This window comes from Heptranchias perlo, chromosome 5 (assembly GCF_035084215.1).
Source record: "Heptranchias perlo isolate sHepPer1 chromosome 5, sHepPer1.hap1, whole genome shotgun sequence".
Classification (NCBI taxonomy): domain Eukaryota; kingdom Metazoa; phylum Chordata; class Chondrichthyes; order Hexanchiformes; family Hexanchidae; genus Heptranchias; species Heptranchias perlo.
Genome location: NC_090329.1, coordinates 98722955 through 98746394, shown reverse-complemented (window position 1 = coordinate 98746394; position 23440 = coordinate 98722955). Strand labels below are relative to the sequence as shown.

The 23440-nt window shown below is 42.6% G+C and overlaps 1 protein-coding gene across 2 annotated transcripts in view; it reads left to right on the top strand.

The window, feature by feature from the left end:
• Positions 1 to 3516: 3516 nt before the first annotated feature.
• Positions 3517 to 23440, top strand: part of LOC137321966 (uncharacterized) — a 72053-nt gene continuing 52129 nt past the window's right edge. For both annotated transcript variants that reach the window (XR_010962932.1, XM_067984911.1), the window contains exons 1-3: positions 3517 to 3611; positions 12626 to 12786; positions 17042 to 17188. Coding sequence is in view for 1 of the 2 variants with exons in the window: in XM_067984911.1 (XP_067841012.1) it covers positions 17130 to 17188 (59 nt within the window). In the remaining variant the exon portion in view is untranslated. The remainder of the gene's footprint in view (positions 3612 to 12625; positions 12787 to 17041; positions 17189 to 23440) is intronic.

The window sequence follows — 23440 nt, the reverse complement described above, 5'->3', positions numbered from 1 at the left end:
GTTCATAGCAAACTACTTTCGGAGCCACCATTCAAGGTATAGAAGTGTAAACTTTTTATTTTATACAGGCACTGATATTTTGATGAATGTGTTTTATTCAAGTGTAATCAGTTTTTAAAATATCTATTTTCTCTTTAAATATTATCTGGAAAATCAGTTTTTCAGTGAACATTAGAAATTGGATTCTGAGCTATTTTAAATCCTGTACATAACGGTAATATTGTGTGCATATTGAATGATGGGTAATTCCAGGCATTTTTCTTGTCTTTGCTTTCTAAAGGGTGACAGAAAGCAAACTTATTTTCTCCATTACATACAGCCTTTTCCAGCTCCATCCTCACCTCTGACATCAAATGTGATGAGCTTGTGTACTATTCCATCCCTAATATCAAGGGTATCCACCCGGGAGCTACTTATTCCTGTTTATCTTCTGACATCGCATCTCCTTCTCCCCCATTTCGCACTTTCTTCCCCAGTTCTCCAGACCCCATTAGACTCGGATTTTGTAGGAACCACACGACCTCTCCACATTCCTGGTCCGTGCTTGCCAGTACTTTCAGCCTCCCTTTCCTGAAGTCATGCCTACACATTTCAAAACCCGCATTAATCATTACCCCTGGTAAACTGGCCCACCCTCAATATTAATCATTACCCCTGGTAAACTGGCCCACCCTCAACATTAATCATTAATCATTTGCCTCTCGTAACTGGCCTACCCTCAACATTAATCATTACCCCTGGTAAACTGGCCTCCCCTCAAGATTGATCACCAACTATTACCCCTCGGCCTACCCTCAACCCCTGCACACATTATTGTGCTACCACCTTCTCTTCAATTGGCCCATTTTTTGTGCAAGTAGGAGAAATGCCTGGAATTACTTTTGTCTTTTTTTTAACCACCTACCTCTTCCAGCACTCCCTTCTCAAATCCCTACAATCCGATTTCTGATCTGCCCACAAAACCAAGATTACTCTGGTCAAAGTCACCACTGACATTCTGTGTGACTGTGACCATGGCTCATTGTTCTTCCTCAGCCTTTCTGTCACCTTCACCACAGTTGACTGCTCCATTCTCCTCCACTGCCTCCATCACTGATTTATCTGCATGGCATTAACCTCAACTTTTTTCTATCCCTATATAGCCACCACAGCTTCTCCTCCCATGCCTGCACAGTTACTTCTACCCTTTGTCCTCTTGTATTTACCACTTACATTTTACCTTTGGCAACATCATCAACAAACATAGGGTCAACTTTCTCATGTATGTTTAAACACTAGCATCGACTCAAAAGACTGTTGCCGTATTGTCCAACAGGTACCCATGCCTGGATGTTGGGAAAGTAATAATTTCCTTTATCTCATCATTGACAAAACCTTTTGATTCCCGTTAGCTTCTACATGCCTCTGGTTCTGGCTCCATCAGCCTCCTCTGTTGCCTGCACAACTGATCCCGGTGGTATGTAACCATGGCAACTCTGATAGACCCTGCATTCACCTTTCTATTCCATACTCACCAAGACTTCAGGGCGATTTTAACTCCCGTCAGGAGTCGTGTGGGCGGAGGCTGAAGTAGATGGCAAACGGTGCGGCCCTCTGCGGCTTGAGGCCTGGGAGATTTTAACTCCCGAGCCTCATTTGCATGGGCCCCGTCAGTCTTCTGCCTGAACCCGACAAGAAGCGCTAGCTGGTGCAAGGGTGGGAACGGGATTTTATTACATAGAATTTTACAGCACAGAAACAGGCCATTCTATCCAACAGGTCTATGCCGGTGTTTATGCTCCACATGAGCCTCCTCCCTCCCTACTTCATCTCACCCTATCAACATATCCTTCTACTCCTTTCTCCCTCATGTACTTATCTAGCTTCCCCGGAAATGCATCTATGCTAGTCGTCTCAGTCACTCCATGCGTTAGTGAATTCCACGTTCTCACCACTCCTTAAGTAAAGAGGTTTCTCCCGAATTCCTTATTGGATTTGTTAGTGACCATCTTATATTTATAACCCCTGGTTTTGGACTCCCCCACAAGTGGAAACACTTTCTCTACGCCTACCCTATCGAACCCCTTCATAATTTCAAAGACCTCTATCAGGCCACCTCTCAGTCTTCTCTTTTCTAGTGAAAAGAGCTGCAGCCAGATCAGGAACTATCTTTCCTGATAGTTGTACCGTCTCAGTTCTGGTGTCATCCTTGTAAATCTTTTTTTGCATTTTCACCAGTGCCTCTATATTCTTTTTGTAATATGGAGACCAGAACTGTGCACAGTACTCTAAGTACTCTTTGCAGCCAGTTTGCTATCCATTCTGCTACTTGTCCCCTGACTCCACATGCTCCGACCTTAGTCATGAGTCTACTATATGGTACCTTATCGACGGCCTTTTAAAAAGTCCATGTATATGACATCCACTGCATTATCCTTGTCTACTTTTTCTGTTACTTCAAAGAATTCAATAAGGTTAGCCACGCATGACCTTCCCTTTTGAAATCTGTGCTGACTGTTCTTTATTATATTTTTGGTTCTAGATGTTTTTATATTCCATCTTTGAGTAAAGATTCCAATATCTTTCCTACCACCGACGTTAAGTTAACTGGTCTATATTTCCCTGGGTTTGTTCTATCTCCCTTTTTGAATATAGGAATAACATTAGCTGTCCACCAGTTCTCTGGCACTATTCCCTTTTCTAATGAATTGGTATATCCTCTGGTATCTCTTCCTTAGTTTTTTTGAGTATGCATGGATGCAATCCATCCAGACCTGGGGTTTTATCATCTCTAAGATTATCAATTATCTCCCTCCTATCCATCTTAAATGTCTTGATATCCTTTGATACATTTTGGGCAGCAGGAGTCTGCTGGTGGGAACCTGGCAATCGGGTTAGTGGTTGGGAGTCATGATGGTTTGGCAGTCAAAGGAGGGAAACTGAGGCAGGGGAGGCCCAAGGTTTCCTTGTGGTGCCTGGCGGAGCACTCCTGCTCCTCCTGGCCCACAAAGAAACAAACAAAAAAAATTAACTCACCTTTCTGGGCCTCTGGCAGGGCGGCCTCTGGCAGGGCAGCCATGTCTGCTGCTTCTGGCAAGTTGTTGTTCCTGTCCTTGCCACACTTCCTTGATTTTCTTTCCCCGCCCCCTCCCCCCATCACTTTAAGCCCTTTTCCTCCTGTCTCGCCCCACAAATGACCTTCTGCACCTCTATGCCTCAACTGCATCCTCTGCTACTTCAATCTGGATTACCATTCATTTCCCGCTTCCATACTCCAACTACACCACAGTGACATGGCTGAGATTGGGACTGTAAGTTGTGGGGAGACCAGTTCCATAGTTCCATATTGATAAGTGCATTTTTAAAACAAATTTAAATTTTGGTGCAAAAATAGTTTTACAGTCCACAATTTAAAACTGAAAATGCAAACATTTACTTTTCTTATTGCAATTGGAGTTCAGCGTTTGACAAAATATCTGGTGCAATTAACACTTTTTTGTTTCCTCCACTGATAGTGTGTGCTTCTTAATGAAGTCTTTGAGTTGTTCAACTACATTGATAGAAGTCAGTTGACCTCTGACCTTGGCGGATATTTGGTTTATCAACACGAAGCGTGGGTCCACTTCAGGAAGGTAGGATTTCAATGATGTAATCTATTTGGTAGCTCTTATCCCAACTATCTGCTTCATTCTCCAGTGTAGTAATCCATGTAGAGTTTCATTCTTTAGAGTGCTTCTCAGTTAAGTGTTTTTGCAAAATGTATCAGGGATGTCCATACTTATCATCTTTTCATTATACTTTTTTCATCTGAATGAACTAGCGATCATTATGGGTAATTTCTTAATGAGCTAACTTGTCATAGTAATTGTTTTTGTTAACTGTGGAATTTCTGTTCAACACACATCGGTAATATTTTTCTTGCAATTGGCTTTGTGCTTGCCAAGAGTTGATATGCAGGTGATATCATGATATAAATTTGGAGAATACCATTTACTTTTTGCATAGTATTTACTAATTTTTGTGTATTATATTTTCTATGGAATATATTATTAGTGGTCACTGTGCAGTTATTCATGTCCGCAATTCATACTGCAAAGTTCACCATCTGAATTTGGCACCTTTCTATAGTAGATTAGCTAAGAGTGAGAGCTAAGTAGTTTGGGACATTGCACTGCCCCATTGTACCATGCACTGATGCTCCGATATGCTATACCACCATGCACTCATTGCCTGGGGCACCGAATATGAGAAAAGTCACTTGGTACAATCAATACAACTTCTCTCGCGTACTGTTACGAACTAAAGAACATGCGAACATTTGTCCACTTTGGTGGGTCGTTTACTTAATGTAAAAGCATGAATTTCCCCAGACCAGGGCAGAGGTTCTTCCCTTGCAGCCTGCTGCTGCCTGATTGACTTTCTGGTTTCTGTCTCCTCACTTCTTGACCCGACCCGCAAAGATCAAAAGAGTTTGTCAACACCAAGGTGCTAGGTGTCTTCCTGAAAGACCAGACATGGCTAACAAATTGGTCATTGTTTGGGATCTGTGCGAGGGAGGAAAAAAACACCATCCCACATTTTAATTACCTCTTGTCTGCCTCTGTATCCACAACTCAGCGTGGGGCTGTCCTGAAAAGCTAAAACCTTTTTAGGCAGCTTTTGCTTAGAACATATTTTAATATCACTTGCGTCCAAGTCTTTTGAAAAATAGCTAAAGTACCCCAAATTGTGACACTGATGTAATGGGAACCAAAATAAACATGTACATTTGTTTTTGGAAATTGAATCCTTTTACTTTGTAGTGACATTTGCAGGCCTTTGTATACTTATGACGTTTTGACTAATGTCATGAGATGATGTTTGTGTGATCCTGTTTCTAGTTTTAACATTCTTTATCCACTAAGTTCTCTCATTTTCATTAGATAGTTATTATGAGGAGAGCCAAGCATCTAGGACCAGGCAGAAATTTATTGCCACTTGATCAGGTGGACAAAGTACTTTTTTTTTTCTTTTCCCAGAAGGTTTTCTTTCCGACTACAAACTCCTCCTAGTCCTCTTTGGGTCAAAGAAATGTTGAAACTCTTTCTACGTTTGTATCTGGTAATCTGTCAGTAACTAGTGAAACTTGAAACCTACAATTTGACCTCCTAACTGCGAAGAGCTCCCTTGATGGGTGAATGCACAGGCCAGTGTGGTACTGAGTCATTCAGAGAAGGAAGATACTAAGTTCAATCCCATCTGTGCTGAGCTAGCTGATTTTGGGTGAGGATAGGATTGGGATCAAGTTGTGATGTGCTCCATGTCAAATAGCCTGACAGACTGACGACCTGACCACCTAGTCTCTCTCAAAATAGAAAACTGAGAATGAGAAATGGCAGATAAAATTAAGTATCAGAAGGCTGCTTCACTTTTGGAATTGCACCACACTGTAGGGGTAATTATCTGATTTTGCTTTCTTGGTGGGGGGCCTTGACCCCCAAGAGCACGTTCGAAGTTTAGACACACACTGCTTGGTTTTCTGACCATTTTGGCGTGTCTGTCTGTGTTGTCTATATGGACATTTGATAAGGTTCCACACAAGAGATAATTATCAAAAATGAGAGCGCACAGAATTGGTCGGTAATTGCTGGAGAGGCAGGAGGTAGAGAAGGGAGAAAGAGAATGTTCTTTGATGGCGGGATGTGACAAGTGGTGTTCCCCAGGGTTCTCTACTGGAACCTCCACTTTTCACCATATATAGTAATAACTTGGATGAAGGATTAAAGAGTTGTATATCCACACCATTCACCTGAGGAAGGAGGAAGCCTCCGAAAGCTTGTGAAATTTAAAATAAATTTGTTGGACTATAACTTGGTGTTGACAATTGTAAACAATTTTACAACCCCAGTCCATCACCGGCATCTCCACATAAAAGTTTGTAGATGCTAGATTAATTGAAATTTTCATGACTGGGGTTGATAGATTTTTGTTAGATAAGGGTATCAAGGGATATGGAGCTAAGGCAGATTAATGGATTTGAGGTACAGATCAACCAATTCTATGATCCTATGAAAATTGCGTGCAACATGTACCGGAATTTCTGATATGATTGCTGGTGGATGAGGCTTCCCACCAACCAGCACGAAGTTGGAAATTTGCCTCTTATGATTCAGCACTTTGAAGAAAAAAACACTGGAGAAAGAAGAAAAGTTCTTTTTAAAGAAAAAGCAATCTGCTGGCTGCTGCTTTTGTAAGTAAACGTTATTAATATTGAGAGAATTTCCACCTTAATTTCTTTTACTGCACAACAGCTATTTGCAACGGTAACAAACTCAAATCTCTAATGGCTTTAGAGTTCGCTGCTGTGATCAACTCTTCAACCCATGTTTGCTGACAGCATTACGTGTGTTGGCGGGGGGGGGGGCGGAGAGGAAATATAATCGTATTGTAGGAGATAAACAGGACATTGGGTGGTGATTAGAGCACAGTTTGTTTATCTGTAGCAAGAAAGCAAAGCTCATGTTGTTACAACACAGTTGCGTTGTGGTGATGTCTGTAGCAAGGTCGCGTGCCACTCTTGTGATTCACAATGAGAATCAGAACTGGGACAGTCAAATTGCCTGCAGAATGCTGATTCCTGGATACAGAAAAGTTTGGCTTGGTGTATAAAGTACGATTGGAAGTGGCTGTAGGGAGCTGGAAGAAAGACAATGTAGGTAATAAATAGTGCAAGGCATATGTGCAAGTAATGGAACTGATTCAGTGGGGGGGAGAGGCGGGGGAGTGGTGGGGTGGTGGGATATTGTATATGTTTCATTGTCTTGAGTTAAGATAGGAAAGTTGTCTCTTGAACTGTTCTACACCAATTCAGTGATCAGTATCAGAAAATAGGTTTCTACTATTCTGTCAACAAGATGTAATTATAAATTGTTGGTAAGTAAATAGATTATGTACAGTATTTAACTTGAAAAGGCTATTGACTTTGGTTATTAGTTAAATAGAATTAGATCAATAGAGAAAAATATTATGAGAAATTAAAACCAGGGTTAATTCTATGGGTGACATTGTCTCATTAAAATCTTGCTAAATTAGCTCTTGTGTAGGAGTTCTGCTGCAGTCATTGTGTAAGAGTGTTAAATTATGACACTGTATACTACAATATAAACTGACACTTCACTCATATCTGGAAATGTGTGGGTTGGTGACAACTCCTCTGCATGTATTCTGTATACCGTATGTTTTAAGCTCACTTTAGCAGAGGTAATAATGTTTGAGAATGGGACTGGCTGTGTTGGTGATGGAGAAGCAGCTGTTTATTTGTCCAGCATCTCTGGATATGTTTCCTGTACGAACAATGTAAGCTCCCACATAATAACCTATGATAATCATAAACCATTATAGTACCGAAACAGGCCCATTCAGCCCATCATGTCTGCACAATTGCTTTTCTCCACATTAGCCAATTAATCTAATCCCACTATCTTGCACATTCCAAGTATACCTTAATATGCCACTTTTTGTCAAGCAACTATCTAATTCCCTTTTTAAAAAAAATACTTAGTTGTATTTGTCCTGATGGCATGGGCTCATGTCCAGAGCCACTCTATTGACTCGGAGTATGGGGAGTGCCCGATAGTGCACGCTACTGCTGTTTGCCCAACTTCATTGGAAGTGCCTGATGCTGCTTAATGTTATGTTCGGCCCAAAAAGTGTAGGACAGAAAATTGCTGTTAGGAAATCTTACCCCCTTGCAACAACAGTGAAATTGCTAACAGAACATTTTAATTTTTTTAAAAAGGAAATTAATTAAACTGGCTGGGAGCAGAGTTCCATGATGCTGACAGAAAATTCAAATTAAAAATAAAACTTAACTGTTGCTAAGAGCATGGTTCAATATTGGTAGGATCAGAGTTCCATGATGATAACAGGGAAAAAAAAGGAAAGAAATCCCGATCAGTGTAGTCATGGTACCAGATCCGGTGCAACACACAGCCCGCCATTCAGGAAACCAATATAGGAGGAAAGGTGAGGTGGCAAAATAGTAGTTGAAAAAGAAAAACAATTTCCATTTGAAAGAACAAAAATCCAAAGTAAAGCTGGCAACTATTAAGTCTCTTCTCCTTTTGTGCAACAAAAAAGAAGAGATTGGAATTATTAACGAAAGTTCTCATCAGCTCGGTTGTCTATCATGTCATGTCCACCTTCCACTCAAAGAAACAGGAAAAAAAGGACAGGAGAGCAGAAGTGGACATTTACAGAAACAAGAAAGACACATACAGAGGCAGGACAGATAGAAAATTGCCTCCATTTCAGACCCGCCTCCAACCCACCCATTTCTGATTTTCACGGGGGGCAGGTGGCCAACCCGCTCCCAGGAGGCGGGTCGGGCCTTAAAAACCTTTCTAGGAGGCTACAGGCCTCCATTTTTAACTAATTCCCCATTTTAACCCCGGAGGGCTGTGATTCCCGGGCCTTCTGTTTTACGTCTCGTGAAAACAGGCGAGAAGGCCTGAGACTGCAAGTAAGTGCCTAGAAAGGCTCAGCTTGTGGGCTCGGAGGAGCAGGAGTGCTTCCCCTAGGCCCAACCAGGCCCTTAACTGCATCGACCACCACCCCCCCCCCCCCCCCCCCCACAGATTGCAGATCCTCCTTCCGATCCTGATCCTCTGATCTCGACCCCAATCCTCCAACCCCCGACTCTCCCCCGCAACGATCGCGGACCCCCACGATGACCCCTGTCCTGCCCCCCCACGTGACTGACCCCCAATCCCATCCTCCATCACTCGTGACCCCTGTGCCCACCTTGCTCCCCCCCCCCCCCAATCCATACAAACAAAGACTTACCTGCAGACATGCTCTCCCTGGCTGGCCTCTCATCCGACTGAGACCAGCCTGTCAATCAGTCCGGTCAGTCGGATGGGAAACCAACAAAAAAAAAGACGTCCTTACATCAAAATCATAAGTACATCCGGGAAACCCGTACTAATGGGTTTCCCCACCTCAAATTGACCCCCCCCCCCACCCCCGCCCTCTTCCCAACTCAGTTTGAAAATTGAGCCCCTAAACTTTATTTTTAAAAAGAAATGTTTATTTTCGAGATTTAGATTGAGCATGTGGAGTGACACTGCAAGCCCCTGCTTCGGATTGTGACCATTGATAAAAAGTTAATGGGTGCTCCTGCATTGGAGGGAGGAACTGAGAAGATGTGAGGTTTTATCCTACAAAGAGGGATATGAGTAAGAGAGAAGAACCAGAGAGAAAGTCAACTGATCTGCTCTCCGTACCTTCTTGCATTTTGGCTAGAGCAAGGAGCAATGGAGCCAAAGGACGGAAATAAAGCAAAAGAGTCTCCTTTTTTAAGAAATTGAATGTTGAAGGAGTTAAATCACTCTCTGTCTCATTGTGGAGGAGTAATCTGAATTATGCAGAACATGTTAAATAATGCATGTGATTCAGATCAGTTGATTAAAGACTTGTAAATTGCGTGATAATGGAGATATGAAGTAATTGTGCAAAGGAAAAAATATTGGTGCTGTTAAATAAGGCTGTGATTGATTGGCCGTAGCAGTCTTTCAATTTTTTTTAACCTACTGAATGTGGAATATAACCTGTTTTGATATTGAGTTGGTACTCATGTTGCCTAGGAGAAGTTCATGTAAGCATGACCTAATTAACAGTTAAAAGTAAATTCTATTCATTAGAGTAGATTGTGCTGGTACAATGGGACCAAATATATTCTGTACTTTTATCATTCCTTAATTAAAATATTCACAAATATATATGAGCAAAAATAAAGAGGAACACTATCTGCAAAATGCTTCCATTTTTGTCCATCATTACCTATTGCAATAGCGACAAAGCTGGCAACAGCTTCCTTAAATAGCAATGATAACCAACGTCACCTTGTACTTTAATAAATGGGAACATCAAGAAATTACTGTTGTCGGGGTGATTTACTATCAATTTACAAGAATGTAAAACCAAATAGAAATGTTTTGTTTCCACTGAACAAGACCACAGTAGGTTAAATACAAACACATAGCATAAAGAAGATAAAATGCTCCAGTGTTCAAATGGCACACAAACGTGATGTAAGTTTAAAAAAGGAGATTTCATTCAGCACATTTATTTTGAAAGCAAAAAGAAATCCAGCATTTTGCATTAAAGCAAATACTGTCATAAATGAAAGTAAGAGCACAAAGGAAAACCACATTGGATTTTAAAAGGAAGTCGTACATTTTTACGACTTGTAAACAATATATTACATTTTTTTTCTTCCTTCATCTTTTTTCACCAATTTCCTCTCCTCCTCCTCTTCTGAATGCACTCACTGATTGCTGGGATACAGTTTCATGGTGACTCTCTATTACCTCATGTAAATGGCCATTCTTTATATGTGAACATTGTGAACGTTGAAAGGCTGTTAGACCACAAAGAGCATTAGAGCTATGCCATTAGAGCTATGCCTTATCCTGTCCTCACCTAGTGCATGCAGGCACACACTTCTATAAGGATTCATTGGATAGTGATCAAGAGTGGGAACCCTGGTGGATTTCTTTTTCCTCCCTAACTCGGGCACTGAGGCCAATTGCGGCACCTCTTCTGCCTTAAATGAGATTAGCTAACTCATCACAGATTAGGGATTGTACCTGCAATCTCCCTGGTCTGTATGGTTTAACTACTCGTCACTGAACTAACAAAGGGAGCCTGCTAACTTTTATTTTTATTTGAAAGTCACCAGCTAAATATTTCTCTACCACTATCAAGTCTGGTGCACAAGTAGCTCCCATTTTACAGCTGCCATTCTGATAAAATGCCTTTGACTTCAACGCTATAGGTTACTCCCCTTCATTCAGCGTACAGTAAAAATATGTGATTGTACAAATAGTACACCAGATCTGCAGCTGTTAAAAGCAATTACTGTGTGGGATAGAATGTCTTTTGGCACGGAGCAGCTTGTTTGGAAAATGTGCACTTGTTGTTACAAAGTATAAGTACGTGGAATAGGGTTTTTCTCATCGATCATATTTAGGATTTTGAATTTGAAGACAATAATGTTAGTATTAAAATGTGATACTTGCTCACTCTTCGATTGAGGCTGTTTTTATTTCCTTCTCCCAGTTTTCTTCCTTTTCTCTCCTGACTTACACTGGGATATGATTCTAAGGGCACTAGCAGTCCTTGCTTACTTTATCCTGTGTCGTTTGACAGTGAATGACTGACTGCAGGCTATTCTCCACGGGGATTATCACTGCTGAGCCAGCTCCTGTATCTAGCTGATGCGCACTTTACAACTGAGTCATCTGGAGTGGGAACTGTGGCTGATTCTCTTTTTCCTTCCTAACCCAGGGGAGCTGGGGCACCTCCATTGTCATGCAGCTAAGATCAGTTAAATGCACCGACTGGGAACTTTCCATATGATGCACTTTCCCACTCTCACCCTGCCACACCTCCCCAATTGATCAGGGCTCGCCATGGTCTATTTTATCAATTGTTAACTATAACTGAGTTAACTATAATTGAAGGAAGTTTTATTACAACAACTTATTTTGTTAAGGAGCAAAATTATTTTCTCTCTACTCTCTTCCCTTGAACCACATATCTGCTGCTAGTGACCTGCGCCCTGACCTGTGTCAACATTGCTGTGAACTAATGATTCCTAAGGCAGAGCATGACAGCAATGCAGAGACTCTGATTTACTCCCTCCCACAGTAACATGATTGACATTGGCATCCCAGTAACTTGTCCACATTCTATTCTGCCGTGGATAGGTGCTTCTCCTAATGCTTCCTACAACAGTTCTTAGATAATTAAAAGAATTCATTTTGCAAAATGGGACAATCCAGATGTTCAAAAAGTGCCATGTAACTCTGCTAAGTGCCAAGAGAAGAGAAGATACACAAAGGGGTTGAAATAACTCCTGAATTTTATTAAAAAGTCAGATTAATTATAGATTGTGAACTCATTTTTGCTAAAGTTATCAACTGGAGGAATTTCACTCCTTGTGAAAGTGTTGTATGAATATTGGCCCCAGCTACACTGTTTAAAAATCAAAAGTTTTAGTGACCTCAGTGACATGTATTTTTAAAAATGATTATTCATTCTTGGGACGTGGGCATCGGTGGCAAGGCTGGCATGTATTGCCCATCTCTAGTTGCCCCAGGGTGGTGGTGAGCTGCCTTCTTGAACTGCTGCAGTCTGTGTGGTGAAGGTGCTCCCACAATGCTGCTAGGCAGGGAATTCCAGGATTTTGACCCAGCAACAGTGAAGGAATGGCGATATATATCCAACTCAGGATAATGTGTGACTTGGGGAGGAAGTTGGAGATGATGGTGTTCCCATGCTAGAGATGTTAAAATTCAGTTAACTTCATGAGTGTGCAAACTAAGTTGAAACTAAAAAAAAGACTGCATAAAAACCATATAGATTAATTCCCTAAAACTGATTTTTTTTTCATAAGAAATTTTTGTATGATTTGCATAATGTTTTGTATATTTGAACAAGTGTCAAATTTGTCGCTTTACATGTAAATGGTACTAATTTTGTTCTGATAAATTTCTCACTGACTAATTGACAAGAAATCAAACCTTAATTCAGATTGTCTTATTTTAGTTTGTGGGTGTATAATGGAACGATATAAATACATGCAGTGGGTTATTTCTTGCAGGAGATTGATGGCTTTATCCGTGAATATTATACCTTGATCCAGAGATTTCCCGGCTGTCTGGCTGGTCTCGAACAGCTGTCTCTTCAGTCACTACCTACAGATGCCAAGCAATTAGAGCAGTTCTCCTACCAAATCAAGGAGCTCCACACAGCATGGAGGAGGTGAACAAACTTTTTGTTAGATGGGTTAAGACTATACAGCCTACACTTGTTAATTCAGAATTGTTTTTGCTCAAAAAAAATGAATTATTCAGTCATTTAAATTAAGTATTTTAAATAATATAACACAGAAGCTATTTTTTGCATGCTTTCAATTCAGGTTACATAAAATTACAGCACAACAGGCCATTCGGCCCAACAGGTCTATGCCAGTGTTTATGCTCCACACGAGCCTTCTCCCATCTTACTTCATCTAACTCTATCAACATATCCTTCTTTTCTCTTCTCTCTCATGTACTTACCTAGCTTCTCCTGAAATGCATCTATGCTATTAATATAATTTGCATGAAGCAACTTCAAATTAAGAGGAGTAGACAGTAATGACTTAAAATAGAGCATTGAGGCCCATTAATAACAACATCACCACACTGAACAGGATGTTCATTTTTACAGGGAATGTTCTTTTATAAAAAGTGACTATAGCTGCTTTTTCACAAACTGCCTCCAGAAAAATCTGTGTATGTATAAGCCACATTAGGGCCAGTTGTGGGTTCATGTATGTTGGCAGACCAGTGCGTTTAATTGAAGACCAGTAGCCTTTTTTTGCCTAACATTCTTGTTGTTTTAATTTCAAGGTGAAAATTTTATTTTTCAAGCTTGTTAACACACCATTAATTCTAAAGGAATAAATGTCGATTGAAACTAAAATTTGTCCATTGGCAAATTCGGAATTAATCCACTCGTACCCAAATTTCTACATGGGTAACGAGTCCCGCATAGCATTATGTTACGAGTATAAATACCAGAGTCCGCAGAATAAACTTAATAAGGACAATGTGTTCTGGACATGCTGAGAAAACACTTCAGTTTATGAAAGTCGCTGGACTCATTATCAGTGAGAGATACAGTGTATAAATCTTCCTCTTAACTAGGTCACATTCACTGCTTTGCTCAGAATTCTTTTCTATAAAAACATAAAGTCCCCCAAGTAAAGCGGGAGGATTCTATATGGAAGTAACATTGCTGAGATTAGAGTAAATGTATCTTGTTTATCAGGAAGGAACAATGATGCTTCTAAGTGGAAAGTAGATGAATCATTTGTCATCTTGGGCTATTTCTATACAAAGTAATTAGTGGTTGGAGAAAAATGTAGCTCAGTGAGGGAAAAGTTGACACTCTTCTCCTTTCCTCCCCTGACATTCCTCCTTTTAACAATGATACGTGTGAATGAGGGGGGCTGCAGTGCATTAGTATTCCTTCCAAGTATGCATTTTTATTTCACCCTAGGAATTGCTCATTTTTTTTGGTGTTTTTATGTTACGATGAGGCTGCTGTAAAGTAAATGAGACGTGGCCCCGATTTTAAAGGCGGAGTGGGGTGGGGGGTGCGGGTACGATGCACGGGAGGCCCGAAGCGGACGGTGCACCCGGCAGTTATGAAGGAGGCGAGGCCCGGCTCATTTTAATTTAAGGGCCATATTTGAATAATTGAGATCGGTGTCCCGCTCGAAGGCGGCGGGAACAATGTCAAGGTCAGCGGGCGGGAGCGGAAATTGTGCCAGGAGCTGGCAGCCTAACGGAACGGGCCCCGGAATAAGGTAAGTACTGGGAGGGAGGTTCCCAAACAGATGCCGGTGTGGGGAGGGAGAGGGAGGGCCGAGGATTTCTTCCTGCAACTCCAAAGATTCAAAAATTTTACTTCTCTTGGCCTCTTCTGGCCACTCTGCTACATCCCGCCAGATTTCTCAGGGGCCTCCCCAAGTCTTCATAAAAATCATGTCATGGCACAGTCAGTAAAGATAAGATGTCGCCAGGCGGAATCTTAACCTCTCCCACGCACCATTCTTGCTGTGTGTGTGGGGGGGGGGGCGGGGAGGGGGTTAAAATCAATCCAAGCATTACTGTTTCCAGAGATGCAAAGACCCATCTAAAGAGCTATTTTCCCCTCTGATAGCTCCAGAGAGAGTAGTGCCAAAGTAGTAAAATTAAATACATCCAGCAACACCAGTTGTCATTTTATCTCGACAGAGGAGGACTGACATAACTCAGCCAGCAGTGTGTTTATCAGGGATGGTCAGCCAGCCAGAAATCCAAGTCCTGAATAGCAAATTTCCAGCAATTGTATCTATTTGAGTTTACGTGTGCACAGTTTGTCTGTTGCTGCTAGTGCTGTGCTATCTGACCCACACTAGAAATTCACAGCACTGGCAAGACAGAGAGTCTAACCACCTCCCCTTGACATTCAAAGGCATTACCATCGCCGAATCCCCCACCATCAACATCCTGGGGGTCACCATTGACCAGAAACTTAACTGGACCAGCCATATAAATACTGTGGCTACAAGAGCAGGTCAGAGGCTGGGTATTCTGCGGCGAGTGATTCACCTCCTGACTCCCCAAAGCCTTTCCACCATCTACAAGGCACAAGTCAGGAGTGTGATGGAGTACTCTCCACTTGCCTGGATGAATGCAGCTCTAACAACACTCAAGAAGCTCGACACCATCCAGGACAAAGCAGCCCACTTGATTGGCACCCCCTCCACCACCCTAAACATTCACTCCCTTCACCATCGGCGCACTATGGCTGTAGTGTGTGCCATCTACAGGATGCAATGCAGCAACTTGTCAAGGCTTCTTCGACAGCACCTCCCAAACCCGCGACCTCTACCACCTAGAAGGACAAGGACAAGGGCAGCAGGCACATGGGAACACCACCACCTGCACGTTCCCCTCCAAGTCACACACCATTCCGACTTGGAAATATATCGCCGTTCCTTCATCGTCACTGGGTCAAAATCCTGGAACTCCCTTCCTAACAGCACTGCGGGAGAACCTTCACTACACAGACTGCAGCGGTTCAAGAAGACTGCTCACCACCAACTTTTCAAGGGCAATTAGGAATGGGCAATAAATGCTGGCCTTTCCAGCGACACCCACATCCCATGAACAAATATTTTTAAAAATCAAGACTAATAAGCAAATTCATAATATAAATCCAACAATTTGCAAGTGACTTCATAATCTACTAGCCAAGCTAGCACTGGGTTTGGTAGAGTTCTTGATTACATACATTTGGCTTTCTTATTCTTAAACCTATCCTGCAAGAATTTTAATTTGGTGTTCTAACAAGAATTGAAATTGGAAGGGACAAGTCCAACACTCAGAAGAGTGATTCCTGGACTAATACGGAGCAGATATTGAACTGGAATAACCTTAAATGTTAGATCTTGTTCAAATCCTAATTTACAGGGATGGGTGCTTACCCGTACAATAATGTGCCTCCCTTTAGATGAGTACTTTACAACTTTTATTTCTTACAATAAAAACAGAAATGCTGTAAATACACAGCAGGTCAATCAACATCTGTAAAGAGAAAAGACATGTTATGACGTTTTGAGTGTATAATGGTTCTGGTGAAGGGTATTCACCCAAAATGCTGTAACCTATCTTTTCTCTAAGTAAGATACTGACTGACCTGATGTGTATTTACAGCATTTACTGTTTTATTTCAGACTTCCAGCATTTGCAGTTTTTTCATTATATTTGTTTTGTTTCTTACCAATGTTGGGAGAGTTTGTACATCTGGGCTGAGATATTGACTAGGGCATTTAACCAGCTTCGTGATGCCATTACTGAAAGTAGAAGCAATTAACACTTGGAGACATTCAATGCACAGGGTATACTATTCCCTGTAACATTGCAGAAAATAAAACACCAATGCAGCAGTTCAGTTGAAGTCATCTAAGTTGACTGCAGAAGCCTGCTGACTGCAATGATACCCATCACTAGCAAAATTAATAACTTGCTGAAAACTGATGATAATGTGGGCAGGCTGTGTTTTCAAGGAAGTAACATATCTGATTTGAGATGGGCATTGATAAACTACTCAAGCTTTGTGTTCTTGAGGTTTCTAATGCCAGCTCAATAATCTGTTAATGCTTATATGTTGTATAACTTTAAACATGCTGCATATACAGCATTGATTCTGTTTTTAAGTATTCTTGATTTCCCTTCCTGTTGGTTTGGGTTCAGGAGGATTGTGCCCTGTAGAATTTGCTGTTCCATTGTCAACCAATAAAACTAATGTTTAATATCCACTGATATTGACTGACTTATTTCTAAAAGCTCAAGTGCAAGGCTTTTAGTAAGCAACATAATTTATTATTAGTTTGGATTCTTCTTACTTGGTTGGTGGGCCATTCTTACTCTGCAATAGATTTAGTAAAAAATTCTGAAATCTGCCTTTATTCTTGCTTTAGGGATCTGGGAATTGATGAACTACTGAGAAGGTGTGAGGAGATCTTAAAGAAGCTCAGGGACCCAAAATCTGATTCCTGCTTTTTGGCCATGGCTGGGACTACCCAGTTTCGGCAGACGGTTGATGACTTGCATGAAAAGGATGAAAGGTAAGTGTTTGGATGTGAAAGTCAGCATTCAGTAGGGAATGACTGTTCAAAGCAGTCCATTGCTGCATACTTTGGGAAGCTGCAATGGGAGATTACTTTCAGAAATGTAATTGAAAAACTAGCAAGCCTATTAATGTGGAAAATATATACTTTTTTTTTAAATGGGTCTAAGCCACCAAGTGAAAATTGGCTTCCTCAGAGAAAACTGACCCCGCAGTCCATATGGGCCCTGAATATCTGCAAAAATGTGGTAACTGTCTTTTTAATATTGTTATGTAGGTGCTTTTATGATATGTACGCTCTACTTTATTCTAAGGCTTGCTAAGTCTTTAATAATTGCTTCCAGATATAACAACAACAACAACTACTTGCATTTATATAGCGCTTTTAACGTAGTAAAACGTCCCAAGGCATTTCACAGGAGCGTTATCAAACAAAATTTCACATCAAGCCATGTAAGGAGGTATTAGGACAGATGACCAAAAGCTTGGTCAAAGACATAGGTTTTAAGGAGCGTTTTAAAGGAGGAGAGGGAGGTAGAGAGGCGGAGAGGTTTAGGGAGGGAATTCCAGAGCTTAGGGCCTTGGCAGCTGAAGGCACGGCCGCCAATGGTGGAGCGATTCAAATCAGGGATGTGCAAGAGGCAAGAATTGGAGGAGCGCAGAGGTCTCGGAGGGTTGTAGGGCTGGAGGAGGTTACAGAGTTAGGGAGGGGTGAGGCTGTGGAGGGATTTGAAAACAAGGATGAGAATTTTAAAATCGAGGCATTCCCGGACCAGGAGCCAATGTAGGTCAGCGAGCACAGGGGTGATGGATGAATGGTACTTGATGTGAGCTAGGATACGGGCAGCAGAGTTTTGGATGAGCTCAAGTTTATGGAGGGTGGAAGATGGGATGCCAGCCAAGAGACCATTGTTACTTCCAGACTGGACTATTCCAAAGACATAGATGAAAGTTTCAGCTGCAGATGAGCTGAGGCAGAGGTGGAGACGGGCGATTTTACAGAGATGGAGGTGTGGTCAACCGTGTCAAAGGCTGCAGACAGGTCGAGAAGGATGAGGAGGGATAGTTTACCATGGTCACAGTCACATAGGATGTCATTTGTGACTTTGATGTCCGTTTCAGTACTGTGGCAGGGGTGGAAACCTGATTGGAGGGATTCAAACATGGTGTTGCGGGAAAGATGAGCATGGATTTGGGAGGCAACAACACGTTCCAGGACTTTGGAAAGGAAAGGGAGGTTGGAGATGGGGAGGTAGTTTGCAAGGACAGAGGGATCAAGGGTAGGTTTTTTGAGGAGAGGGTGATGATGGCAGATTTGAAGGGGAGAGGGACAGTACCTGAGGAGAGGGAACTGTTAACAATATCAGCTAACATGGGAAGTTGGGTGGTCAGCAGTTTAGTGGGAATAGGGTCGAGGGAGCAGGAAATGGGTCTCATGGTCAAGATGAGCTTGGAGAGGGCACGAGGGGAGATGAGAGAGAAAATAAAGAAAGATGTGAGTTCATGGCTGGGGCAGGAGTGGAACCATAGTGGAAGTTTGGCTTGGTGGGCTTGGGGAAGAGAGAGAGGCAGCTGAACGGATGGTCTCAATCTTAGTGACACAGAATTCCATGAGCTCCTCGTGCTTTTTGTTGGAGGTGAGGATGGAGGGGGCAGGGGAGAGGGGTTTAAGAAGATGGTTTGTAGTGAAGAGATCCGGGGGTTATCTTTGCATTCCAGGATGATCCTGGAATAGTAAGCAGTTTTGGCAGAGGAGAGCAGGACCCGATAGTGCTTTATGTGGTCCAGCCAGATCTGGCGATGAATAGCTAAACCAGTTATAAATGCAAGTTGTTGTTCGTTTCTACATGAAACAATGATACGGAAATGATTCATAGCTGCTACAATAAAAACAGAAAATGCTGGAAATACTCAGTAAGTCAGGCAGCATCTGTGGAGAAAGAAACGAGAGTTAACGTTTCAGGTCGATGACCTTTCGTCAGAACTGGAAGAAGTGAAAAATTTAATAATTTTTTAAGCAGGTACGCAGCCAGGATGGGGAGGGGAGCATAGAACAAAAGGGAAGGACTGTGAAAGGGTGGAGGGCAGGAATGATTAAATGTCAAAAGGGATGATGGTGCAAGGCAAGGAGGGTGGTAAAGGGACAGGGAAAGAAACAAAAGATGGGTCCAGAGGAGCTGTAAATGGTAACAGCAGAAGCATTATCACCACCTGCTGTCTGAGAAAATTGGAGCAGTGGTTATGGTCTGAAGTTATTGAAATCAATGTTGAGTCCGGAAGGTTGTAAAGCGCCCAATTGAAAGATGAGATGCTGTTCCTCGAGCTTCGCTTGAGCTTCATTGAAACAGTGTAGGAGGCCGAGGACAGAGAGGTCAGGGTGGGAGTGGGACAGAGAATTAAAATGGCAAGTGACCGGAAGCTCCGGGTCACGCTTGCGGACTGAGTGGGGGTGTTCAGCAAAGCGATCACCCAATCTGCGTTTGGTCTCCCCAGTGTAGAGGAGACCGCATCGTAAGTAGCAAATACAGTATACGAAATTGAAAGAAGTACAAGTAAATCGCTGTTTCACCTGGAAGGAGTGTTTGGGGCCCCGGACGGTGGGAAGGGAGGAGGTGAAAGGCCAGGTGTTGTATCTCATGCGCTCCCACGGGAAGGTACTGTAGGGAGGAGAGCGGGTGTTAGGGGTGATGGAAGTGTGGACCAGAGTATCGTGGAGGGAGTGGTCCCTTTGGAATGCTGAAAGGGGAGGGGAGGGGAAGATGTATTTGGTGGTGGGATCATGCAGGGAGTGGCGGAAATGGTGGAGGATGATGCGTTGAATGTGGAGTGTGGTGGGGTGGAAGGTGAGGACAAGGGAGACCCTATCATGGTTCTGGGAGGGAGGGGAAGGGATGAGGGCAGAAGTGAGGGAAATGGGACGGACACGGTCCAGGGCCGTGTCAACTACAGAGGAGGGGAAATCAGTTGAGGAAAAAGGAAGACATTGCGGACGCACTGGTGTAGAAGGTGGCATCGTCTGAACAGATGAGACTGAGACACTGGGAGAATGGATTAGAGTCTTTACAGGGTGGGAGGAAGTGTAATCAAGGTAGCTGTCGGAATCGGTAGGCTTATAATTGATGTTCTGATTTATAGCTGTTCAAAGGTTTAAAATCAGTTTAGTATTTAAAATGCATTATTATTAAAGGTGTAATCTACTGGAAAACTGACATTTATCTCTATAGTTGATCAAATGTGTTTTGAGCTGAATGAACTGCTTCATGATGTACGGCCTTACATTTTATGTAGACAATGACCTCCATTGACTAAAATCCCAAATTATTTAATTGGTAATCATTTTGATCTTGTCATTGCCTTATTATTTGAAGGTCACTTTTATTTCTTTACTGATACAGCCCTACTATTATCAGAATGATTTAGGTGAAAACTCTCCCAGAGTCCCAGGAGTTTAAATGGTAAATCTCAGCCTTCAGATTATGCATGAATAGCCAACCTGACAAATAAGTAAGCTATAACACAACTTTGCAGTTTTCCCATCACCACCCCTGCCCCCACACCCCCCCCCCCCCACCCCACCCCACTGCATTTTAGGAAGTCCACTTCTGGTTCTTTGCCTAGCTTTAGTTGTAGGGGATTTGGAGGAAGTAAATCTTCAGGTCTTGGATTGGCTGGAGCAAAGACTTGATCCCACAGATTGACATTAGAAGTTCTCAGAATAAGACAGAGAACAGTAAATATGTACGTGTAGTTTGCATCCAGGAGCTGTAAGGCTTTTAGATTTTGGAAGTTATGTGCCAGTTTGACAAGTGAAGTCAGGCTAGATTGAGATTCAGAGTAGGTACAGCACAGGAGGAGGCCATTCGGTCCATCGTGCCTGAGCCAGCTCTTTGAAAGAGCTATCCAATTAGTCCCATTCCACTGCTCTTTCCCCATAGCCCTGTAATTTTTTTCCCTTCAAGTATTTATCCAGTTCCCTTTTGAAAGTTACTATTGAGTCTGCTTCCACCACCCTTTCAGGCAGTGCATTCCAGATCATCACAACTCGCTGCGTAAAAAAAATGTTTCCTCATGTTGCCTCTGGCTCTTTTGCCGATCACCTTAAATCTGTGTCCTCTGGTTACTGACCCTTCAGCCACTGGAAACAGTTTCTCCTTATTTAGCTAAAGAACAAAAAAGGGGCAGTCACACTACTGGGAGTGTACTATAGACCCCCAAACAGTCAGAGGGAGATGGAAGAGCAAATATGTAGGCAAATTTCTGAGAAGTGCAAAAACAATTGGGCAGTAATAGTAGGGGATTTCAACTACTCTAATATTAACTGGGATACAATCAGAGCAAAAGGTATGGAGGGCACAGAATTCTTAAATTGCATTCAGGAGAATTTTTTTTTAGCCAGTACATAGCAAGCTCAACAAGAGAGGGACAGTTCTGGATTTAGTTTTGACGGGCTGGCTGCCGTCAGGAGCTACAACGCAAGGTGGAGGGCGAGAAAGAGAGAGCGAGACGTCATCCGGTGCTGGACTGGAAGACAGTGTATGGTTTTGTTGTTTACTTTATTTTGTTTCTTGTTCCCTGATCCAGCCCTTCACGCCTGGTTTTACCAGATGTGAATCAGAAGCGGTGGGCAAGCCGCCCAGGTAAGTTTAAAAAATCGTTCTAATCACTTACTCTGTCACAGATAAAGTGTCTTAAGTACCTCCATGAGGTACATTTGGCTCTTTAACTATGACTTTCGTTTTCGGGTCGCCCGCGCGCACACAGGTGGGTCCCTGGGAATCTCAGAAGTCGGTGGATTGGAGCTGGCTTCCAAATCCGAATGGGATTTCCGCGATTTTCGGAGCCCCCCCGGCCTCAATGCACCCGCAATTGCCTCCTAAAATCACCCCGTTTGCGTCTGTCTTCACAAAAGAGGGGGACAGTGCAGAGATTGTCGTTCAGGAGGAGGAGTGTGACATATTGGATGGGATTAAAAATAGTGAGAGAGGAAGTATTAAGGGCTTTAGCACCTTTGAAAGTAAGTAAATCGCCAGGCCCGAATGAAATGTATCCCAGGCTGCTAAGAGAAGCAAGGGAGGAAATAGCGGAGACTCTGACCATCATTTTCCAATCCTCTCTGGTTACAGGCATGGTGCCGGAGGATTGGAGGACTGCTAACATTGTACCATTGTTTAAAAAGGGAGAAAGAGATAGACTGAGTAATTACAGGCCAGTCAGTCTAACCTCGGTGGTGGGCAAATTATTGGAATCGATTCTGAGAGACAGCATAAATCGTTATTTAGAAAGGCATGGGTTAATCAAGGACAGTCAGCATGGATTTGTTACGGGAAGGTCATTTTTTGAGCAGGTAACAAGGAGGGTCGATGAGGGTAACAAGTGAATACACTTTGATGTAGTGTATGTGGATTTTAGCAGGCTTTTGACAAGGTTCCACATAGCAGACTGGTCAAAAAAGTAAAAGCCCATGGGATCCAAGGGAAAGTGGCAAGTTGGATCCGGAATTGGCTCAATGGCAGGAAGCAAAGGGTAATGGTCGACGGGTGTTTTTGCCACTGGAAGGCTGTTACCAGTGGGATCCTGCAAGGTTCAGTACTAGGGCTCTTGCTTTTTGTGGTATTTTTTAATGATTTGGACTTGAATGTAGGGGGCTTGATCAAGAAGTTTACAGATGATACAAAAATTGGCCGTATGGTTGATAGTGAGGAAGAAAGCTGTAGACTGCAGGAAGATATCAATGGACTGGTCAGGTGGGCAGAAAAGTGGCAAATGGAATTCAATCTGGAGAAGTGTGAGGTAATGCATTTGGGGAGGGCAAACAAAGCAAGGGAGTACACAATAAACGGGAGGATTCTGATAAGTGTAGAGGAACAGAGGGACCTTGGAGTGCATGTCCACAGATCCCTGAAGGTGTCAGCTGTGGCTCAGTTGGTTGCACTCTCTCCTCTGAGTCAGAAGGTTGTGGGTACAATTGGCTGTAAAGCGCTTTAGGACGTCCTGAGGTCATGAAAGGAGCTAGTCTTTCTCCTGCCACCTTTAAAGATTTGTGTATGTACACCCCCAGGACTCTCTGTTCCTGCACCCCCTTTAAAATTGTACCATTTAGTTTATATTGCCTCTCCTCATTCCTCCTACTAAAATGCATCGCTTCACACTTCTCTGCATTAAATTCCATCTGCCATGTGTCTGCCCGTTTTACCAGTCAGTCTGTGTCCGCCAGAAGTCTGTTACTATCCTCCACATTGTTTACTACATT